We start from the raw sequence: 24,650 nt of genomic DNA on the forward strand, positions 1-24,650 counted from the left end.
AAACAGTCTAGTTACTACACCTCCCCCCGTCAGCGCTCAGACTAAATACCAAAGATGGATCTGTTTTTGCAGAGGAGACATGCACACACACACAGACAGACAGACAGACAGACAGACAGACAGACAGACAACAGACAGACAGACAGACAGACAGACAGACAGACAGACACACACACACACACACACACAGGCAGCAGGGCTCTGTCAGACAGAGCTATCTGGAGGTTTATGGCTCACAGGTTTTAGACTCTGTGCTGCGTTCGCTTGCCCTTTGGGCCTAATGGACACTGATGGAAAATGACGCCACTGTTCCAGCGATCCATCAGACGCCTTGTTTCTCCCTCTCCGTGTGCCCATCTATCAGGCAGCAGCTTTCAAACACTTAGGGAACTTTTTAGGTGCTGTATATGTCCAGATGCCATGCAAATAAACGGAATCAAGTCACACAGATGGGTGTAGTGGTGATTAATGAGCCGGGTAAACATCAGAATCAGGTTTATGGCCAACAGCAGTGGATGAAGTACTGAGATAATTTACTTGAGTAAAAGTAGCAATAGTGTAAAATACACAATCTTGAATGCACAGCTTTAATTTATACCAGAGTACAAGTAAAACAAACTCACTTTAAATAGGCTACCAAGAGTAATCTTTATGCAAAATGGCCATTCTCCAGATATTAAATACGTTATTGGTGCATTTATGTGTACATGACTCTAATGATGCACTTGGTAAAGGTGGGCTTTATATGAACAATGCATCACTATAATATTATTTTAGAATTATTTTTTTATTAATAACCTATCTGCAAAGTAACAAAATATGTAAAGTATAATGTGAAAATACAGAAGTACCTCAATTTCTTACTTAAGTAGGCCTAAAGAGTAATTGTAGTTACACCACTGATTACCAAGTGGGCTATACATACGGAATTTGGTTTGGTGTATAATGCTGCATACAGTAACACAGTTTGAGGAACTAAGTTGTGAAAAATGCAAAAATAAAACGATATGAAAAATATTATATAATAGAAGAAAGATAAATGTTTATAAGAAATATACATACAAAAAAAAACCTGAAACAGTAAAAAATGTGAAGAAAATAAATGGCTAATTACTCTGAAACAGTCCAACTATAATTTCCAGTTTCTCTGGGGAAGACTATATGTATTAGGCTATATAATGTTCTTAGGGTCAGATAACCGTATGAAATGTGAAACAAATGTGTTAGTTTGAGTTGCTTTCCTCTATACATCCCGGCTGTGTTTCAGCGGGACGCAGTGAGTCAGCCAGCCTCGAGCCCCCAGAGGCAGCGTGGCTATAGACCCCGCCTGCGCAGAGAAAAGCGAGCGCGAGATGGAGAGAGGGAGAGGTGGGGGTTACTTACACCGAATCAGGGTGCCGGTGAGTGTTGTTGCCGCCATAGGTGCAGGTTGCATGGGAGCTTGTTCGGATTAAAGCTGTGATCATCACCGGCTCCCTGCTGGCTGCGGCGCTCAGCGTGACGCACATAAAGTGGAGGCGCACCGACACTGGACATTGGATTAGAGCCAGAAACAGCGGAGGGATCACCAAGTTGAGATGCTGTAAGAGCTTGTGGTGGTGGTGGTGGTGTGTGTGTGTGTGTGTGTTTATGTGTCTGAGGAGGATGCTTCCGTCTCGCAGTTGTTTTTGTGTGATAAGTTTGGACTGAAAATCACGGAAAGGAGCGCGCGTGTCTATCTGGGATGTATTTATTTGAACTGCAATAAGAAAAAAGGTCAAATGGACGCAGTTTTAAGGTTGTGGAGAGATTTGCGGATGCGAGGAGCGGAACAAAGCGCGTGACAGCCTCAATCCCCAAATAAATATGACGGCTGATTTTGTCGACTTGTGTCTGCTGATGAGAAACAATACCGCTGCAAGAAGAACAAACCTCGGATGAATTCTGGAGTTTAATTAATTGTTTTTTTTTTCGGTGAAAGAAGAGGGATCTAATCCAGGTGGCTCATCTATCTCCCCGGCTGCGCGTAATGGGAGAAAAGTTTCGGACCTTGCAGAGGAGACGCACTCGCAGCATCCCGCCGACCTCGCGCGTATAAATAACATGTGAATCCCGCCGATCCGTCCGAGGCAGACCGAGTTTGAAAGTGAAATTCAACCATAAAGCATGACTTGAAACAGCTCCGGGGTTATCGGAACTCGCATCAAGCCAGTTAACGACCCATGATCCGCCGAAACGATTTGTCCAAAGACGCGCAGACGGACATTAATGATCTAAAGAGGATTTTTGCAGCAGTGCAGTGAAAGTCTGATCCCAGAGAGAGTGAGACAGAGAGATCCCCCCCAACCCCCCCCCCCCCCCTGGATGTCTATGATGGTGTGCCAGCTCGGGCAGAGGTGTGTGATGGTGGTGGTGCTGCTGACCCTCCTGTCCTGGGTGTCCGTGTGGGCAGAGGAGAAGATCATATTTGACAGACACGCTGTCTACTGGAACAGCTCCAACCCCAAGTGAGTTTTACAGTGTGTGTCTGTGTGTGTGAAGCATTGTCTATCTATTAAATAATAATTAGAAGCATGCAGTCTACACTACTTCAATTTTTTTGCCACATGCTGTCTGAACACACTCTTTTCCCCATTCTATTCTCTTTCTTCTTGTTTCAGTAGTGTTATGGCTGGATTTTGCAATATTGATGTCTTCTACAAATGAGCAAGAAAGGCACACATACACAAACACACACTATAAGCAAGTGGAAGTGTGTATGTGTGCGCATAAACACTAGATATGTTGTTCTAAGGCACAGGGAGCTCATTTTGTCTAACACAATGAGGGCAGTCTGCCACCTCTTCTCATCAATGTCTGGAGATTTCTCACACACACACACACACACACACACACACACACACATACATACACACACACACACACACACACACACACACACACACACCCACACACACTTGTACATAGGCCTAAACAAAAACGCGTATTATTTTCTGTCGATTGCATGCACTTGTGCAGAAACCACATCCATAAAACAAATAAACACAACGGAAGATCTAAACACACACATTTTCACAAGGTTGCACATGCAAGTGCATTAACACACACACGGCAGTCTTTGGCCAAGCCAACCTCATTGACATGGGGCAAAGCACACTGAGTTCGTCTGTCTAATGGTTTGTGACAACCTGGTCTCTCACTCTCTCTCTCCCCCTTTCAGCCTTTTTGTTTTTTCTTCCTCTTACTTTCTCTTCTCCTCTCTCTTGTTTTCTTGTACCTCCCTCTCTCTACCAGGTAGATAAATAAACAGTGAAAATGTCTTCCCCCCCCGCTCGCTCACTGCTGAATTAGTTCAAACTAACGGCCCTGTCTGTCTCTGCATCAAAACACACACACACACACACACACACACACACACACACACACACACACACACTGAGGTAACGGGCCTGCCTCTGACGGCATCACTTCTCCACAGAAGGCTTCTCAAATATTTAACAGGCAAGGGGGAACATTTTCTCCCTTTCTAGCTCTCTCTCCCTCTCTTTCTGTCTTTCTCTTAGTCTCCCTGCGCTCCTTCTCTCTCTCACCACGTCGCACACACACCTACACGTCACAGGGTAAATTTAAGCTATATGGACGGTTGCTGGGGGCGCTGTTATTCCGGCAGGGTCGTATGGAGAAGTTGAAGCAGAAAGGGGGCACATCAAAAATGCATTGCCACCAAAGCAATGAATTTAGGCTCTGGAGCACTAGCGAGGTCGGTTCCCCCTGTTAGACTCTGGCACTGTCATTGCTCATGCTGCACCTTTTTCTGCACACACACACACACACACACACACACACACACACACACACACACACACACACACACACACACACACACACACACACACACACACACACACACACACACACACACACACACACACACACAACTCAGTCCTGCTGCACTTGTGAGGACTGACAACATTCATTCCTCTCAATCCAAACATAATTCTCTTAACTTTGAAGATCATGGAAAGTGTTTTGGGGAAGAGAGTAGCCCACTGGCTCTTCCCAGCAGCTCATGTCAAATGTATAGGACAATTCTGATTTAATGCAATGACAGTTTTATGTGTTATATCGAATGTTTTTTGTAGATGCTGCAACACTAACAAAAATAGTAAGAGAATATAGAGCCAGAAACACCACCACATAATCATACTGGCATAAACAACCAATTAAATAAAAGTAATGATGTTCAAAGAATGCATTGGTAGAGGAAGTAACATTCCATACCAATACAACAAAATGACTAAATTACAAGATAAAATCTTGATTTGAAAATGTAAGTAAAACATGCCTGTCAAACTAAAGGAAAACTAAAAAAGTTTGGAAACAACCAGTTAAACACAAATTGTATTAAATAAGCTTCACTAGTTATTTAATGTAAAATCATCTACTTTTTAAAATTCCAAATAAACAGGTTAGATCATTTACTAGCAATTTAAGACAATCCCAACCCTCTGAATTTACCTGAGTTAGTTCTCCTAACATTTACCTAACTCCTGATTGGATTATTCAATCACATGTCCAAGAAAAACCAGGAAGTGTTGTGATTGAAGAGTGGAGGATCAGTAAAGGCTGCTGGAAGGATGTCTTTCTTTATCTTGTTCTTCAAGGCAACAGCCTGTATGGTATCCAGCGATATTAGCATGAAGTAGGCTACAGCGACTCCTGTCTCAGTGCACTTTTTATGTAGCGTCCTTCCGCAACACATTTGATGTGTGGCACTGAGGACTGATGAGAAGCTCGAGGCACTGAGGACTGATGAGAAGCTCAGAGGCTATGCACGAATAATGAATTGCATCCAAACTGCTGCCATTGTCTGAGGCAGCGGAATGACACACACAGCTGGCAAAATGAACAGATGTGTGTCTTAATTGATCACACAACATCAAGCGCACCGCTGGTATTGAGCTATCAGGATGTGTTGTCTCTTCTTGTGTTCATCAGAAGTTTGCTCCAACCAAAACAGCTTGAGAAGGTCGTTCTCTGCAAGGTCACAACAAGTACTGACTTGACATCTGTAGAATTAATAATAACTCGCTGTTTTGTACCGCCAGAATAAACGGAATGTGGAAAACTGTTGAAGAGATATGTTAACCTTCTGAAATAACGCTGTTGGCATCAGGTTTAGTGCGGTTCTACTTTCTTTCAGACTTTTTCTTAATCCAGCTGAAACATGAATCACCTCAGAGAATTATTTCCCTGGGTTAAATGGATGAATATCAAGTTGTAAGCCCTTTTCTAAATGCTAGGCATAAACTTTGAAGCAGCCAATCAATATTTTTAATTTACGACAGATCAAAACTTTTCTATTGTGAAAAGGGTTCCTTATTCTAATAGCCCCTTAAAACCTGGCTCCACAGTTCCCCTCAGCTTCACAGAGTAGAGTTTTACTGCTCATTTGTTTGGTTTTCCGGCCCATAACTTTACTGTTTTGGTTCACTCTCAATGCTCTCATTAGCATCGCTTTCAGGCGCAGCCGGCAGCTGTTTTCAGCAGAAAAGAAAAACTCAAAGAAATGACTGCACGCTACCTGCCCAGCACAAAACTTCAGTGTAAAGCCGCTAAAGAGCCGGATATTTCCCTCAGGAGTGGTGAGGATCAAAATCAGGAGAGTGGATATTACACTTACATTCCTCCTTTAGCTGGAAACTCAAAGTGAGTGCTACCGTCGGTCCATATCCATGTGTTTGGTTGTCAATTAATTCCCATTTAACACTCTTTTTAAGATTGACTTGAACACCAGACAGTTAAGCACTAAGCATTTGATATTTTTTGTGGATCCCTGAATTGAAATGACAGGGGTTTACTATTGTGTTTTTTGTTTTTCTTCCATTTGTTTTTTTTATTTGATAATATAGAGCACATGATCGAATTGCAAATGAAATTGGGGGGAATTAAATGTATTCTGGGATATCTCACATGGCATAAGAAATCACAAAGTTATTGTGAGCTGGGACATGTTTTTTGTAATTTCATGGAACTGACCCTGTAAGAATTGCGACTTTTCCCAATACTGTTGATATTTTTCAGTTACTTCCATTAATATGTGTCTACTTCCTTCCTTTGCTCTACTCTCTTTCTCCTGCTTTTCTGGCATTAATCACCATCCACGCTGACGTTTTAATCGTTGTTGTACCTGCTAATTAATTGTGTTGCCGTTTTTGTTTGAATGCCTTGATCTCAATGAGACTAACCCAGATAAGTCAGGATAAATCAAATGAGTTTAAGATATGTTCCTACATGAGAGAGGAGGCATGCTACAAATTGGCCAAACCGCTCATATCAAGGGGCTCTGGCTCTCAGCAGGCCTATCTCTTTCAAGGTCTAGCTGGATAATAGAAAATGTATGAGATAATCCAATTCACACAGCTCCGGACACTTTTGGTCACGGCAGGGGAAGCGCGCACACACACACTCAGTGTTGTCCATCGGCGTGTCGTGATGAGATACGTGGTGCCGCACACTAACAAAGTACCAATACATACATTATCACAACAATACTGTAACACTAGAACAGGATCTGGAAATCTCCCAGGCCCACATAATGGGATTAATGTCTCATGCAGGAAGGAATCGAGGAAGAATACACACATGTAGGCACACACACACACACACACACACACACACACACACACACACACACACACACACACACACACACACACACACACACACACACACACACACACACACACACACACACACACACACACACACACACACACACACACACACACACACACACACACACACACACACACTCTCTCCAGTGGTAGCTCGATGTCGGTCACAAATTCACAATCACATGCAACCAGAATGGCTGTTCATTGAATACCCGTTTAGGAAGCCTACATTTTTATATTTATTCCCTGTCATGTGCACACCCTCACGCAAACAGTTAGTGGCAGCTAGATATGGGACACATGCACATGCTCACATGCACACACACTCAGAGTGGCTTTCTATTGAGTGAAAGCCCTTTATTTTGGCTGGCACACAGGCGTGCACGTGAACACACACACTGAGCCCCCTTCTGGCTTCCAGGCCCGTATTATATAGCTCGCAGGTGAGGGGCTTTGTTCACCCCAAGCAGCTAATGTGCTCAGAGCAATGGGCTCTCCTCCACACACAAACCCTCTCTCACACACACACATGCACACACACACACACACACACACACACACACACACACACACACACACACACACACACACACACACACACACACACACACACACACACACACACACACACACACACACACACACACACACACACACACACACACACAGGCTCAATAGTCCAGAAGGAGCACCTTATCTAATCCCATGGTTTATCCTTCAAAAGACTCTCTTTTCCTTTTCTTCTTTGTTCCTCCTCTCTCTTCATCTCTGTGTCTTTGAGGAACTCCGTGTCAGGGAGAAGTGCTGATGGTTGACGACGCTCTCATTCTATGGGACAGAATCTATCTCCTTGGAGACACACACACACACACACACACACACACACACACACACACACACACACACACACACACACATGCGCCCACACTTCCTTGAGGAAGAAGTGCCTTATGCACGTATCACCCATACACTTGTACATATACCGTCACACAGGAAGTTTTATTTTCATGCACACGTACAACCACACAAACATGCTATCCTTGCACATGAATACACACACACACACATACATACACACACTCTCTTTCTTTCTGTTGCGTCCCCGGTGGCGCATATTCATACGAGTAGTATAGTCACTAGCTCTTCCTCAGCCCAAACACACACACACAAACACTCACTCACACACACACAGACACACTCACACACACAGACACATAGACACAGACACACACACTCACTCACTCACACACACACAGACACATAGACACAGACACACATACTCACTCACTCACACACACACAGACACACTCACACACACAGACACATAGACACAGACACACACACACACTCACACACATACAGATTTGCATCCAATTTAAATGGAGACTCGTAGTCACCCCCGCTCAGTTACTGACAGTTTGTCAGACTCAAACCTGCCCCTGGGTTAAATCCATCTTCCACCACCACCACCCACTCCACCTCTCTTTCTCTCCAGCCTTTCTTCCTTTGTCTTTGTGTCTCCCTATCAAGCACTCATCTTCCACTCTCTCTTATCTCTTGTATCACGACTTCTCCCCCCCTCCTTCCCTAACCCCCCCCTCCCTTTTTGCCATCGGGATGTGCTTAGCATGTTTTTCTTCTGCACGACCATGAACTGTATACACTGCCTCGGGCAACCACTCTCTGTACGTGCACACTTAAAGCTGCTGTACATAGGGTCACATGTTCTCGTTATGACCTACATGATTGGACAGTGTAAGTGTTTGTTTTAAATGTCAGTACTGCTTTGATTCATGTTGAGAGGAGCCCGTCTCATGAGTTAACAGCGGTGCCTCTCTCGTCAAGCTAAAGATGATCGTTTGAGTAATTAAAGTCAGGGTAAATGATTTCGCCTGGCTCAGCAGGAGAGACGGTTACATAACAGGATCCAGCGTTTCTGATCTTAATCATCAGCAGGTTGATTGACGGTTGAGGTTAGCTAAATATTCAGGGGCATTAGAGCGTAACAGTTTTTCTGCTGATTTAAATGCACTGCCAATTATTTTCGTTAGAGCCATGAAAGTCAAAAAGTAGATGTTTAACAAACTACGCATGTGATTCTTGATCTTGAATAAAGATAACTCGAAATGCTGGATTTAATTCAAAAGGAAACATGATTGATAAACATTATGGTATTGACAAATTCTTCAAATTCTGCATATCTACCATAAAGTATTTTGATAAAACATAATTGTCGTGTTGAAAATCCCCCACATTTCCACTTTTTGAAATGCTGTGAATGATGGAAAAAGAGCCGCAATCGGAAAAAAAATTGGACTGAATTAGCCATTAGACAGAAAAGTAATCAAAAATGCAGATACATTCCTAATTATGCAAGTAATTCATCAAGAAAAATACCAAACATTCATTTGTTTTGTGTCCTGAAATGCAATAATTTGCTGCGTTTCACTGCTTGTAATAATAATAAATTGGATATCTTTTAGTTTTGAGTAAAAAAAAGCAATTTATAGACTTTTTTCTGCGAATACATTGGCTTTCCACACACAGCTGATTGGCAGCCTCCATGCAGGTGTTCAAGTTCACAGCATGCTGCTGCACAGCCTCGTTAAGCTGATTAATTACACCTGTGCTTTGACAAACTGCTCTGACAACAAGGCATACATATTTGCTGTGAAAAAGACCTGTTTGAACATGTCGACTTGTAAGAGTGATCTTGTGTGTGCATTTTTTTAAACTTAAAGATTCATGGCTTAAGAGAAATATAATCAACAGAATATTTAATTATGACAAAAATGCATTTGTTGCGGACCTAAACGTTGTTGTGTTATCCTCGACACTTCCTGAGATTCAAACCTTGCCTTTTATTGTCAGCAACACTAAAATAACATAATGAGAATAGTAGTTTGCTTTTATCTCCTTTTTTTGTTGTGCCTGATTTGAGCATCTTCACACCACTGCTGCGTAAGTTGTTCTCCTGGTTACTGCCAATCAGCTGATGCCCACGGGACGCAGGAAGTCTCTACAAGGAAATGTCGTAAACGCACAAACTTTGTCACATTCAGGTTTCTCATTCTTCATGGTTCTGCTTGAGAAATCTGTTTTCTTTTCGACTGGTTTTCTGTAACTTTTAGGTATGAATATTTGTTTTTTATTGCATGTATGACACTTGATCTTCCTCAAGCTAAAAGGCAACCCGGGCCATTATACTAATGCGCATATCATGTGTCGTACTGTCATTGGATGTAACAATTAGCAGTGAAATCCAATGTCAGATTGAGACATTTCTCCAGTGCTGTCATTGTATTTCTCTGTGGCAGGAATATCTTCCTTCTACTTCAGGATCAATGATTTAATTCTGTCTGTTAAGGTAGTGGCTTGAATCATAATCCTTGTCTTAAAAAGGATTTCATTTTCAAAGAAGATTACGAAAAAGAACGTCCCCAGAAAGCGATTGAAACCAGACCTCTACCGTGCATTTTTCAATCAAAATGTACCTGTTTTCAGATTTCAATGCTGCCTCGAGTGTCTGCACAAGCTGCACAATATCATCAACATTTAATATAGGAGTGTCATGATGTGTTTGGTTTGTCAGCAGCATGGCACTGAATATGTAATGTGAAATATTTACCTGACTTCCCCCCCCCCTGATTGTTCCTGCAGAGGAGGAGGTAAAGATGTAACGCTGCCTCTGTTGCTACCCCCGCTAATGAGGTTTGTCTACGGTAATGACTATGGCAGTGATGGTGATGATGATGTAAGTGCTCAGAAACAACCTGGGGAGATCCCAGGAGTTGTTGTTTTAATGAAGAGCAAAGAGAAACTGTTCAAGCAAGGAGATTGTGAGCTATAGGGATTTTAAAAAAGAGACAGCGAGGCTAACAGACATGGATGAAAGCATGAAAAAGAGAGGACAAAATAGGGAGATACTAGCCCAGAATATGAAAGATGCCAGACTGCACTCAATACATAGCGCACAATAGACATTGTCATTCCTGCTCCATCCTTGTTTCTGCTCCCCTCTAATACTTTTTCTTAGGTCCCGGCTGGTTGTCCTGATTGTGTTAGCTGAGCGAGAGAATAGGACTCTTTCTGTTCTGTCTGCCTGATGCTCAGATGGGACCCCGGCGCTCAGTCCTATAGACCAGCTGGAGGGTGATAATAACACACACCACTGTGTGGCTTCGCCTCAGACAGGTCCTGAGAGAGTAAAAAGACAATCCAAGGGGAATGGAGAGATCTGTGTGAAGGATTAAGGACAGCATCAATTATCATGCATATAAAGTTGAGTGTAACAAAGACAAGGCCATTTTATTTCCTTCTTTTTCTTTTACAAAGAAGAAAGAGTTCATGGTGGAGGAAATGAAATCCAAGCTAAGGAAGGGAGATGAAAAGGGGAGACAAGTTAGGTGGAAAACAAGTGACGGTGAAAAATAGCAAAGGAAAATAACTTCTGGAAGTATGAAGGCAGACAGCGGAGTTGGCGAGAAAGCTCCTATAAGCGCATGGTTGGATGGTCCCAGCAGGTGAATGTCGAGGGGCTGGAATTACAGGGAAAACACTGGCCTTTAGCATAGAGCCCCGCCCAATGTTAAAGATGCCCTCTGGCGCACGCAGCTCTTAGAATGAGAAAGTTGGCATTTAAAATACAGTAGGAGAAGATAGAGGGGTGAGGCGAATGATGCTTCCCCTCCCTGTTCTCCACTTGGCATCATCGCAGGTGAGACTAAACTAAATGAACAGCTGACCCCCGCAACTTTCACGCTGGATGTTTTTGTTTTTACGAAACAATTTGGCAACCGGATTGACCCTAAAAATATTTGGACCGTACATTTTTTTTACCAACAACGGGGTTATTTTGTCCTTGTCAGAAAGCACAATAGCATCACCAGAGTCCTGGCATGCGTGTTGGAGCAATAATGAAAACCAGTTTTTCATCTTCATCCAAAAGAAAATCCCCAATAGATTTTCAAACAGTAGGAGTGTAAAGTCAAACAAAAGAAGGAGTGAGTGAATCATTGCAGTGTAATCCATCAGACAAGGCAGAGGGAGAACTGTCTAATTCTTGCCAGCTATGGACGCCTCGCTACGTTGATTTCATCCAGAAAGGGGGCACCGTAAACAGACCGCTCATTTTACACTATGCTAATAGGACGTTTGTTTGTAGCCTTTATTTAACCAGGTGAAGCCCCTTGAGATTAAAAGATCTCTTTTTCAAGGGTGACCTGCAGGACATTAGTTACACATGTAACATAACAACAACAGAACAACAATAAGGATGACAAACAACATAATGTACAGGGTACAGTTTACAAACTCTATTTACAGAGACAGGTACCATGAGTATCAAACAGCATGTCACCCAGCTGAGTTTTAAAATGATGCAGGGGAACCAAAGTGCTCAGTTTTAAACATGTTTGCAGACTGTTCCAAGTTAGTGGAGCTGCACAACTAAAAGCTTTCTTCCCTAAGACAGTCCTAGCACTTGGCACATTTAATAAAACAACATCATGAGATCTCAGGCAATATGTACTTTCAATTCGTCGAGAGATCAGAGAGCAGATATAAAAAGGTAGTTTACCCAACATGGCTTTGTAAATGAACATGTACCAATGACTGAGCCTCCGTACAGTTAGTGAAGGCAGACCTGCCTTGGCATACAGGGTACAGTGATGAGTAAGTGCTTTACAGTTAGTAACAAATCTCAGAGCACTGTGATAGGCGGCATCTAACTTTTCCAGGCAATGGGCAGGTGCATTCATATAGATCAAATCACCATAGTCCAGCACAGGTAAAAAGGTCACAGAGCCTTTTCCTGGCTTCAAAAGAGAAACAGGACTTGTTTCTGAAAAAGAAACCTAGTCTAACCCTCAGCTTTTTAAGCAGGTTATTGACATGAAGTTTAAAAGTAAGACAATCATCAAGCCAGATACCTAGGTATTTATAACTGGTAACCACTTCAAGTACTTGTCCTTGCATAGTAACAATATCCAAAACAGGCTCTGGTGTCTTTTTAGCTTTTGAAAATAGCATTACCTTGGTTTTATCAACATTTGCCAGGCCTGTAAGTGGCGCTGTCGTCTGCCACAAAAGTAGCGAAGAAGATTTCCCGCGCATGGTTGCCATGGTTGCCCTTCTGTTTATTCTCCACTGTGGCTCTTTTTCTCCCTCCCCAAGGCAAGCGTTTGCTCCTGCTGCTGTAATTCAATGCAATCCCTCCCTCGCTGTAATTTTCTCCGGTTAGTCCACCAGCAGATGACAAACACCCACCTCTCCGCCTCTTCCAAGGAACGAGGGGACCGTGCGGCAGAGTTTCAGTTAGATTTTTTTTTCGACGGTCAACATGTCCGTTAAAGTTTAAATCTTCCGGACAAAATTAGAAAAGTGCCGGTCAAAGGTCTTCTTTGTTATTTATTGAGCTTTAAAACAAATGAATAACGACTCTATATAATCATATACGAATAAAACACGGAGGACGGAGATCTCATTTTCTCCCCCTCTTCTGAGAGCCCAGCAGCTGATCAGAGCATGCTCCCCTCTCCTGCAGGGGGACGTGGTCAGCTGCAGCTCATTTGCATTAAAGCTACATCACAGAATCAGCCCCCTGCAAAAACAGGGCTCGAAAGAGCAAATAGAGCGAAATGAGGCATGGCTAAAATGCAGGATCTGTTTGGTATTTTGAAAAAAACCTATATTTATATACTTTATATACGTGTGGCCCTACAATATATTGTTCAAATACAGTATGATAGGTCCACTTTAAGTAAAAGTAGAAACATTATGGTCTTAAAATACTGCACTACGTGTAAATCCCAATTTTAAAGTGTTCTTTATGTAAAAGTACAAAAGTATTTGCATCAAAAAAATACTGATTCTGCAAAAAGGCCCATTTTAGAATAATAAAAGGTACAGAAATATTATCATCTAATTTTACTTCAAGTATCAAAAGTAGAAGTACTCATCATGTAGAATGGATGTTTCCTCAGAATTATATTATGGTTATTATAATCTTTTTACGTAAGATAATTTTAGTATTGTAGTTCGTCAATGTGGACCAAATTGAAATACTTGAAATACTGTATAGATTAGTAAAACATTTCCTCATTATACCATATCAGCATATCATGTGTTTTTTAATGTACAAAGTATAAATGTAGTGGAGCTAATTCTAAAAAACACTTGATATTAAAAGCTGCCCTTTAATCTGATGCTCCTGCAGACAGAGAAGATGTGAAGATGGCGGTGATGATATTGATCATTCTGATGTGATTAAGCTCATGGGACTGGTGATGATCGACATTATGGATTATGATGACAGCAGAGGTGTGAATGATACAATGGCGGTAAAATCTGTCACGAATCCAGTCTGGAAATGGGTTTTCAATCTCAGCTCAGACTCATAAATTAAAACTCTGCACCTATTACATTACAGATTCAGGACAGGTGCCGATTCAATACAATGCAGCAGTAATAGTTCATCTGGTGTTGTCGAGGATGCTGACAGCCTCGGGGACAAAAGGCCTTTTGCAAAGGTTAATTTAGGCCATTTATTTATTTAAGCACCATGCTGAGGTGTGGATGTTTGAGCAACTACTTTCATAGCTTCTCTACACCTGAGTATTTTAGCTGCATGTTTACTTTCCCCAACAGATTTATAAACAATGCTGTTTGATTTATGTCGACTTCGATAGATTTCAAACCAGCTTGTGTTTCTCTCAACCGCGCTGATAGACATATCTTTAAATTAGAGATATATATATATTTAACACTTTGTTTACACTAATAAAATCATTGTTGATCATAACCCTGATGCTAATGATGTATATGAAGATGATACGTATAATGAAAACAGCGGGGAATATAACTAGTGATTAAAATGATGAGGAAAATGATGCTGGTGACTGATGATGGGAATTATAGCTTTGTTTTCATGTGATGTTGATTATATTAAGGATGGGTAGTGATCAGGAGGATGAATTGAAGTGTGTCGTTAAACTAGGACAGAAAATGTGTCTCTCCAATGAAGACAAATATATGGCAATAATAACTCAACACCATTTTTATTTTGTGTTAACTTGCATGCATACATTCATCACCAATCAGCATACAGTCAGATATTTGCTAAACAACTTAACGTCATCTTTGATATGTGGTTGTTTTAGTGCTGTTTATTCCATAATTGCAAATGGGACTCGTCTTTTTGTATACCAGAGTTGTTTTATATTATTTGTAAGCACAATATCGTCAGAACATTTAAGAATTGACCATGGCATGATGATGAAATGGTTGCCCAAGTATGATATAGATACTGATGATAATAGGGTGGTGGTCATGGTAATGAGGAGAATATAAAAATAACATCCTAAAGGTTATTATTGCTGCTACTGATGATGAACATAATTCAGAATAAGGTTCTTTATTTAGTCATACAGTACGAACATAGCTACAGTGAAGTTATGCTGATGAAAATCTTGTGTCACAAGCTTCTCCAACAGTGCAACACAAAACACAGATAAACAGACAAATATAGTGCAAGTAAATAGTAATACAAAAAGAAAAATAGTTTAAAAAAGTGAAATATAATGCAATAAGAGTCTATAGGCAAGTTATTGCAATATGATATATTATATATGATATATAGATAATTGCATGACCTCGGTTGTTTTACCATTATATCTACAATTTAGCTTAATATAATTACGGTTATTTCATGAAACCCTCGCCACACACACTGATTCCAACTGTTGCTGATTGGCTGCCCGGCTGCAATTGGATTGGCTGTTTGGAAGGTAGCGTTGTCACTAGAGGTTTCTCAATACTCTAATTTCCCCTCCTCGACTCCTATCCTCAAGACTTAGTCCCACTCACAGGAGATTCGAGCGGAGGAGCCGAGGAGGGGAACCGAGGAGAGAGAAGGGCAAGCAGCAGGCGGTTAGAGAAATGAGAACTCCTCTCCTCTGAGCGGTCATTTTAAAGAGACGTCCATTAATGATGACAGGAGGCACAGCAGCCCTCTGTCTGATGGACAGATGTGTTCATGACGACTTATATATTTACTTTTAATTCATTCAGAGTGCGGTATAATGAGACAATAACAGGCTACAGATGCGGACATATACACACACATATATTTATAAATATATACAATTTCAGAATCAAACAAGTATGAGAGCACTCTCATAATAACGTTACAAAATCAGAGACTGGATATGCATCCGTGGAGGACCCATCAGTGCCGGTTAGAGCTCCTCCAGAGAGCCTCCTCGATGCTCGATGCTCGGTCCTCGGTCCTCGATGTGCATTAGAGACATGGCGCGCTGAAAATCCATTTCCGGGTCACTACCGGAGGACCGAGGAGTCGAGGAGGGGAACTTAGAGTATTGAGAAACCTCTATTTTCTCGTTATTGACGGAAGTTTGTAGGCTATCGTTGTTACCGGAAAGCGTTACTCCGGTTACCGTGACAGTTGTGGATTCTCTTCTCAAGCACACATGTTAAAGCCCCTTTACTAAAGGGGCCTTTAGGAACCCCATAGATTAGACAGTACCCACAAGCTGCGGGATATTCGATTAGATATAGGTTAGAAACCAAACAATGTAATTTAACACGGAGAGTATTCAGGATTAAACTGCTAGATTGGCAGAGAAAACGCGTTTTCGTTTCTGTCTTTTCTTCCTTCGAGCTCTAACTTCATTCGTAGTAGATGTAAGAACAAGAAGCGTCTTTGGGACAGGATAGAGTTACCAAACATGATAGAGGCAGGACACCGCGGGGAAATTGCTCTCAACAGCAAATTGAGGAGAACAGGTATGTGCTCAGTGACAGTCCAATTATCACCTGTGCGTAACTGTTTGCCCAAATGTGTAATCCTCTGGTGTTGCATCTTAAAAAGGCCACTGCTAAATCTCAATCTTTGTTCATTTATATAGCACATTTAAAACAACCTCAGTTAACCAAAGTGCTGTACAGGGAACAAATATAAAATAACACAATGGGAGATTATATTAATGATCACAAGGATTACACTGGTATAAGAATGATGAAAAGCATGAGGAACAAAGGGATAAATATGAAGGTGGTTTGATGATTATAATCTTGATAGTTTTACTGATGCTGTAGCGGCCAAAATCCTATAGAACTAAAACAGCCGCCGAGGCACTAGTTAGCGGATTTTACGCAGGGCAATGATCATCCAAGTCCAGACAAGAACCTCCATTTGTGCATTTTATTCCAATAATATAGTACAATGAACAGTTTTCCTTAAGCCGTTCCTATGGCTTTCCTTTGTGTAGCTTGAAACACCCTGATAAAAAAACCGTTTGCCTACTAGTGCTCTGCCTCCCACCTCCCACCTGTCTCCAATATATACAATTACACCAGGTGCTCTAATCACCCAGTGCCCAAAACATGCCTTCAAAATAAAAGCATAGAAACTACTTTAACTTATGACGCTAACTAAGAATACATATAAATAAATGATAATTATAAACAGCAAAAAAATAAATGTTAAACTATTAAATAATATAAAGAGATATATATAGCTCCAACAGATGCCATTGCTGTTAATATGGATACACTGATGACTAGGAGGATGGTGAAAAGGATGAAGGTATTGGCCATATTGCTAATAGGCAAGCACTTTTTCATCATGATGATTTGACTGGATAAGCTATTATAATGATATGATGATTATGATGTAAAAAATGGACTCTTTTCATGATGCTGTAAAATATATGTTCATCATCACACTTGGAGGTGTACATAATGAGGATAAAGGTGACATTTAGAAACATGGTGAATGTGATTATCATTGATCAGATTGATGCAGATACTGATGATGAGGCAGCTGATAAAGTGGCACATTATAAAGTAGGATGATAAACTGGTGAGTATGACGTCAGTGGTTATATTGTATCCATAGTAACAACAATCATAACAACCATTTTCATAATGATTGCACTGGGATGAAGAATGTATGACAATGAGGGGGTAGTGGGGAAAGTGATGATGACAATGCTAGTGTTGATGATGAGTATGATGAAGATATAATCAGGTGATGGAGAGTAAAAAAAGGTCACAAAATCCTGCAAGTGATGATGATGATGATGATGGCCATAGTGTTGACAATAATAGACATAACGACAATGATTCCAATAGCCGTGATGTTTTCAGTGATTGTCCTGGTGTTGTTAAGATTTCAAAGACGGTGTGATTAGTAATGGGTTTGAGGATACTCAAAGTGATGAAAGGACCATGATGAGTCACCTACTCCGTGCTGTTCTCTCGCCTCCTGTAGTCCAATTTTAAGAAACCCCCTTAAATCCCCCTCCCCTCTCTCCGAATCGGAACACTCGATTAAGATTCTTCTTCTCGCTCCTCTGTTGCCTGTCTATTGAAAAGGAAGCAGGGCAGAGATTTGAGAAGTACATTATTAGTCTCTCTTTTTTGGCATTTCCTTTGAATAGAAGTACAAAATGAGCTGATGAGATTGCTCCATTCTTTGAGACCTCTAACGCTCTCTCTCAGTTGCAGGGAGTTGTTATGTCACAAATGAGGAGGGATATGTACCATTTCTTCTTTTGTGGCCCACCATTTTTTTCTATCATATCTGTGTGTGTGTGTGTGTGTGTGCCTGCCTTCCAACTGCCTTTTTTAATGTATTTGCCCATTGTCAGGGTGTTTAGGTGTGGCTCAGGAGTGTGTAAGTGTGTTTTCTCCAGTAGCAGAAAAGATCCTTACACCGGTTTGAAGAGCCTAATCAAAGACTGGCAAATATTCCTCGCCTTTTGTGTAGTTCTGAAGCAACTGCTTCCCCCCTTTTTGCTCCCTCCTCTCCCACCTCTTCTCATCCCTGATTACTGAAGGGGCTGCAGGAGGGCTCTGTTATCCACCGGGCTTTGTGTTGACGTCCTTCATAGCTGTTGCACAAGAAGAAGGTGTTTCTCTATTGGAAGTATCAGTCTGTGAACAAACAGACTTACTGTGTAGACTTATTTGATTTCGCACTGTGGCTGACTCAAGTGGGTGCCATGAAGCTCGCTGTGACACCAATCACCCAAAGCCCGGGGTGAAGCCAAAGACAGGAGGGAAGGAAGGAAGAGATAGTAACGGGTATATTTATAGTTTAGGCACAGTGGTGAATTATATTTGCCTAAGAAGGAACATGGCTGTGAGGAGCTTCCTTGTTTCTTTTAGATAAGGATGTGTTATGAAAAGAAAGGGCTTGAAATGAAATATAGTTTTTTTTAAAGAAGTATGTCAGCCATGTATCTTAATGAGATTAGTGTCTGTAGCAATTACTGTTTGATTTGTTAAGGCAATGAGCTCAAAAGTGTTTCAAACCAATCCAGAATTCAAATCGGGGGGAAGATGGATGGGATGGACACAGATGAGCAGAAAAAGAGGGGAAAAAATGAGGGTGGAGAGTAGAGCGTGAGAGATGGAGAGAAAGAGTGAAAATGGACAGGAGGCGTGTATGGCTGTCTGGGCGCTGTGAGGAGTATAGGCTGTGGCATCCGCTAGTGGTGCTGCATACTCTCTGTTTGATCAAACACACTTCAAACGCCCTCGCTGACTTCCTCTCGCAGTCGGGATGAGCGGGAACGTGGTTTTCGCACGCTCGTGTGTGCGTGCGTGCTGAGGAAAGCGTTATTGATGTTTTGTTTATCTTAAATGGGTCAACCCTAAACAAAACAAGAACTGTGGCTCTGGTGATGACTGCGGCGTCCTCGCGGCTCACAAATGTGTGAATGATGGAGATGCGTGACCCTTTGCATGCGTGTGTGTCTGGGCCTGTGTGAGCTCATGCATGTTCACTATTTTGTCTATTATCATTCCCCCGCCACTCTTTGCACCTCTATTAAGTTATTCGCCATTAATCGCTTGCTACATCTAGTTCACTTCATGTCTTCATTCTCTCCGTTTGCCCCCATTGTGGATCTCCACTGCATTTCTGTGTCTTAAAGAGCCAGGACTCCAGGGAGCTCATTAGAGCCATTAGTGGAGAGGAGTCTCAGAGTAGCTCTATCTTTCTCCGTTGTCTGCTCTGGTCTCGCTAACTGCTCAACAAAAACACTTTGACTCAACCGGTGATATCTGCCTGTCCTTCACCTTCTTCACCGTGCCTCCTCATGCATGTTGCATTGCGTTCTCAGTGCGGCTTGCAACAAATACTTTAATTTTCTTCTATTAATATCACTCTAACAAAGTCATCCTGTCACATGAAAGTTTGATTAGGAACATCATTGAAGATTAGATTGATGAATTATTGATCTGCAAGGTGGGAAGTCTGTGGGGAGTAGATTAGACACGGGCCAGGAAGTGTGTGTGTGTGTGTGTGTGTGTGTGTGTGTGTGTGTGTGTGTGTGTGTGTGTGTGTGTGTGTGTGTGTGTGTGTGTGTGTGTGTGTGTGTGTGTGTGTGTGTGTGTGTGTGTGTGTGTGTGTGTGTGTGTGTGTGTGTGTGTGTGTGTGTGTGGCCTAGCATTACTATACTTGTGGGGACCTAAATCTGTGTTCTGAGGACTCGCCTCCCTTATGGGGACAAATTGGAGGTCCCCATGAGGGGAATCATTCATTTTAGGGTGAAGACTTGGTTAGGGTTAGGATTAGGGTAAGGGTAAGGGTTAGGGTTAGGCATGTGTCGGTTCTGGTTAAGGTTAGGATAAGTCTCCAGGAAATGCATAAGTCAATATAATGTCCCATGAAGTGATGTATACATTGTGTGTGTGTGTGTTGGTGTGTGTGTGTGTGTGTGTGTGTGTGTGTGTGTGTGTGTGTGTGTGTGTGTGTGTGTGTGTGTGTGTGTGTGTGTGTGTGTGTGTGTGTGTGTGTACACACGTGTGCCTACAGTAATGCATGCACGGGACTGTATCTCCAGCTGTGCAGAGCCTGCCTGTGAACAAGCGTCATAGTGCGCATCTGCTTTTGAGTTTGTGATCATGTGCATGTAAGAGTGTGCTTTATCAAGGGTGTAATATGTGTGCAGAGAAACAGAAAAGCAGAGTGTGCTCATGAACATGACATTAATGATAACTCAGCCTCGAGCTGTTGTATAAGTAATTATTATGTTTTTGAAGAGGATTTAGAAGACACTCTGATGTTACAGTAGACTTCCTGACCTCACATTAAGACATCAACAACTCGGCATCGGAATAATTCAACTCCTGACTCTTTTTTCTTTTGCTGGAAACAATAGTTTTTAAGGGATATGAGAGGTGCTGGGTTCAAATCCCACAAACACCTCCAGTTTTTCAGGAAATACATTTAGCAGATTTGTTACTGCTAACAGAGCATACTAACAGTAGCTGTGCAATTGTTGGTCAGTTTAGTCAGCTGTGGGTGGAGGTGTGAATAATGTTGTGTTGTATAGCTGTTAGATGATGTGAGAATAAAACGGTGTGCAGCCAGAGAGAGACGGTGAATGCATCTGAGGTTTTCTGTGCTAGCAGAGCGAGACTGTAGGAAAACATTTGTGTAGTACCTGTGATGTCACCCTGTGAGGTCTCTGGTGGGACATTTCAGAGCCTGGAGCTTAAATCAGCACCACCTTATTAGGTGTTCGAGAAACAAGAAGAACACGGCCAAGCAATGTAACTGTGAGGCCAATGCGTTGCTAAAATGATTGCCTTGTTATAGAAGTTTGGATGTCCTTAAATTATGTTTATTTCAGCACAAGATATGAGAGGCAATACATTTCCAACCAATTTAAAGACACACATTATCTGGTTTATTTCAACCTGGCTTTTTTCCTATAAATAGGGCTTTTGTCGCTCAAGGTTTGCGTATACAAATATATTGGGGAAAGACAAACAAGGGGTATATATATTGGGGGATTTCCCTGTTCACTTAAGGGGCCTTTTTATGCTCATTTGCAGGTTCATATTAGTATTTTGTTCCTCTACTGGGACATGTCTCCATGCTTTCATGTTCAAAAAGCTCTTTATTTGTCTCATACTACCTGTGCTGCAGCACCTCTTTTCACCCTCTGTCTGAAACCAGAGCCCAGTCTGCTCTGATTGGTTAGCTGGCCGGCTCTGTTGTGATTACACAATCGCTTAGAGGTATCTCGCCCCTCAGCCTATCACGTACGTGGTGTTGTCACTGGAAGTACACAAAGGACTCCAATCTAGTGTGTGGGAGAACTTTGGGATTTTAGCCTGTGAAAAACATTTACATGCACAAAAGCCTATATACCACACTACAGACCCCCCCCCCCCCCCCTTTTTACTATTGTATTTCAGCATCTAATGTCCATCAGTTCATATTGGTTTAAGCATATCTGATTTTGATTGGTTATGCTATTGCTCTCTTTCTCCATAGCAACATTATTCTTAACAAATGTGTTTTTTTCCCTCTTGAGAAACTTATTCAAGGTTTTCCACAATAATGCTGATTATAATTATAAATAGCTCAGAAAAATATTCACATTTTGAGCTGTGTTTTTTCTGCATGGTCGCTGTGTGATACTTGCCTGACAGGCCACTCAGTCCTGGCCTATTGTGAGCGTGTGAAAGGCCCCAATCACATACTGGATATGACCATTTTACACATGGCAGCAACGTGTTCCTTGAGTGATGAGGTAGAAATCACTTATCGTCTTGAAATCCCATGTTTAAATTCATCCCGGATTTGAGATATTTATAACAATATACTCATAAGCGACTAGTCAGTACTGATGCTTAACAGATTACAACATTAGTAAAAGGAAAAACACTTTCAGGACACCAGAACGTTGTTAGTAAACTAGGAGTCTTTGGGGTGAATCCAAATACTTGCCCTCATCCCTTTTGAAAAGGAAACAAATAGGCCATGAGTGTCAGCTACTGGTCTTTTATTCAGAAGCCCTCTAAACACACTCACTGAAGCATCTGGGGAGCTACTTAGCAAACATCTCAGTCAGTAATGAGGAAGGTGGTTTCTCTCAGCAGAGCATCTTCCTTTCCTCAAACTCAGCCTCCTGTTTGTTGATGGCCTTGTTGTGTCTTGCCCATCTCTCTGCCGTGTCACCAAAAGGCCACCGTCTGCATCCAAATGATTTGTCCACGGAGAAGTCTGAAATGTTGCATCCTGCATGAGGAGAATATGAACTCGTACGCTTACCAGGAAAGTTCTGGGATTATCCAATTCAAATAGCTCTGGGCGACCATTGCAGATCAAATCCTTCCCTGTGAGGCTTGCATGCCGGCTGGCACCCTTAGGCTACGCTTATGGGTGATGTCAATGCTGCCTTCAGGAGACCAATGTCAAAAGTTATTGTTTGTCGTTAGGCTGCTTTTGTATTGACAAAAGCCAGGTGTGCCGGAGGTTTCTAATGCTTTTTATTAAGATTTCCTTTTTCACTTTCTTTAGTGACTGCTTTAACTGTCGTTGAGAGTTTTTCAGTTTTTTTTCTGATTCTCTCTTGACTTTCATCATAAGTGTGACAGAGAGCACAGTCAGTCATTTTGATATATATTGCAGCAGTCTTTGGAGTAAACACTTGCATTGAAAATAAGATAAAAACACCAAAGCTACAATGTTCAATACAGTCTCACGGTATTTCGTGTTATAGTCACGAAATGAATCTATTGATTCGTGTTCACCAACACCATTTCCCCATTCTTTTCGTGTCACACAGAACGATTTTAAAAGCAATGTAAATAATAACAAATTAGAAGGAAAAGATTTAGAAAAATACAGATTTCAGTATTCTGAGGCTCTGAGCGATTTCTTTTCCTCGTGGACGGCAAAAAACTCCGACATTATACAATTTAAAATAAAAGGGTTAGGCTTCGGGTAAGATATTGAGTAAGAAAATGTTTTTATGAACCACACAGCTTCCGGTCTTCCAAGACCCGACCGGACAAAAAGACGTGGCGCAGGCACGAAACTACCAATAGAAATACATTGCTTTGAAAATCGTTCTGTGTGACACGAAAAAAAGGGGAAAATCGTGTTGGTGAACACGAATCAATAGATTAAATCAATTTCGTGACTATAACACGAAATGCCGTGAGACTGGGTTGCAATGTTAGCACCTCTTAGCTTCAGGTTTTGGTCGGCTTCCCTGCTGTTTTCTTACTGATTTTGTTTACTTAATTCCCATGAAACCCATTTAAAGTGTTGTCTTTTCTCTATCATGGCAATGATAACAACAGTTAAAAACAAGAAGGACAGAAAAGCAGAATACATTTGACCTTAAATCAGAAAAACAACAGGTAAACACATGACTGAATTAGATACCAGAAGCTGAAACCAAACCAAACACTAAATGGAGGAAAACATCTGACAAAGCAATAATCAGATAACAAATGAAGGTCCCTTAAACAGAATGAGTCAACAGGATGTGCTAATGCGCTTAATGTGCAGTAAACAAAACATAATATGGTGCTTTTGTCTGTCGTCTGTATTGTACCATATGTAGAAAGTGGATTTCAAGGCTCTGAGGATTAAACATAGATGTGAAGAGAGAAAATAACCAATTTGGGCGGCAGAGATAAAAACAAAAACACAACAAGCTGATTAAAGGCCCTCTCCTCTCAGAGCAAACTAATGAAGCAAACACAACAGATCAAATCAAACACACAAACATAATTGGAAAACAGGAATCTAAAACCCCAATACAATAAGTAAAACCACCAGTATCTGCAAGCAAGAATTGGACAGCTCACAATCTGTAAATATGTGAATAGCCTATATTTGTATTCCCATGAAGCCTGCTCTTCGGAGACGTGAGGAATTTCTCCTGACAGCAGTGACAGGCAGGAAGTCCTTTCTGCATTTTCACCGCAGCCGTCTTGGTTGGCATCTTCGGCAAAAACACAGGTTTCTCCCTCTCATCCCTGAAGCACTTTAGCTTTGCCGTTTTTTCCACCAAACGGACACATCTGAACCGCGCTTAGTGCTTTTGGGAAGTAAAAAAAACACCCTGAATCAGTTGCGTGTGTATGTGTGCGTCTGTGTGTGCATGTGTGCATTTTCCTCTCCCTGCATCCGCCATCTGCAGAGGAAAGAACTCT

The 24,650-nt window shown here is 41.6% G+C and overlaps 1 protein-coding gene across 2 annotated transcripts in view; it reads left to right on the forward strand.

The window, feature by feature from the left end:
* Window positions 1–1,057: 1,057 nt before the first annotated feature.
* The window catches only part of efna2a (ephrin-A2a), a 75,685-nt gene continuing 52,092 nt past the window's right edge, over window positions 1,058–24,650 (forward strand). Inside the window, exon 1 of one of the 2 annotated variants that reach the window (XM_034235355.1) lies at window positions 1,058–2,486. In XM_034235355.1, coding sequence (XP_034091246.1) covers window positions 2,344–2,486 — 143 coding nt within the window. In that variant the 5' untranslated portion in view covers window positions 1,058–2,343. The remainder of the gene's footprint in view (window positions 2,487–24,650) is intronic. The other variant, XM_034235356.1, reaches the window with a different exon arrangement.

The sequence above is a fragment of the Gymnodraco acuticeps genome, unplaced genomic scaffold, assembly GCF_902827175.1.
Source record: "Gymnodraco acuticeps unplaced genomic scaffold, fGymAcu1.1, whole genome shotgun sequence".
NCBI lineage: Eukaryota > Metazoa > Chordata > Actinopteri > Perciformes > Bathydraconidae > Gymnodraco > Gymnodraco acuticeps.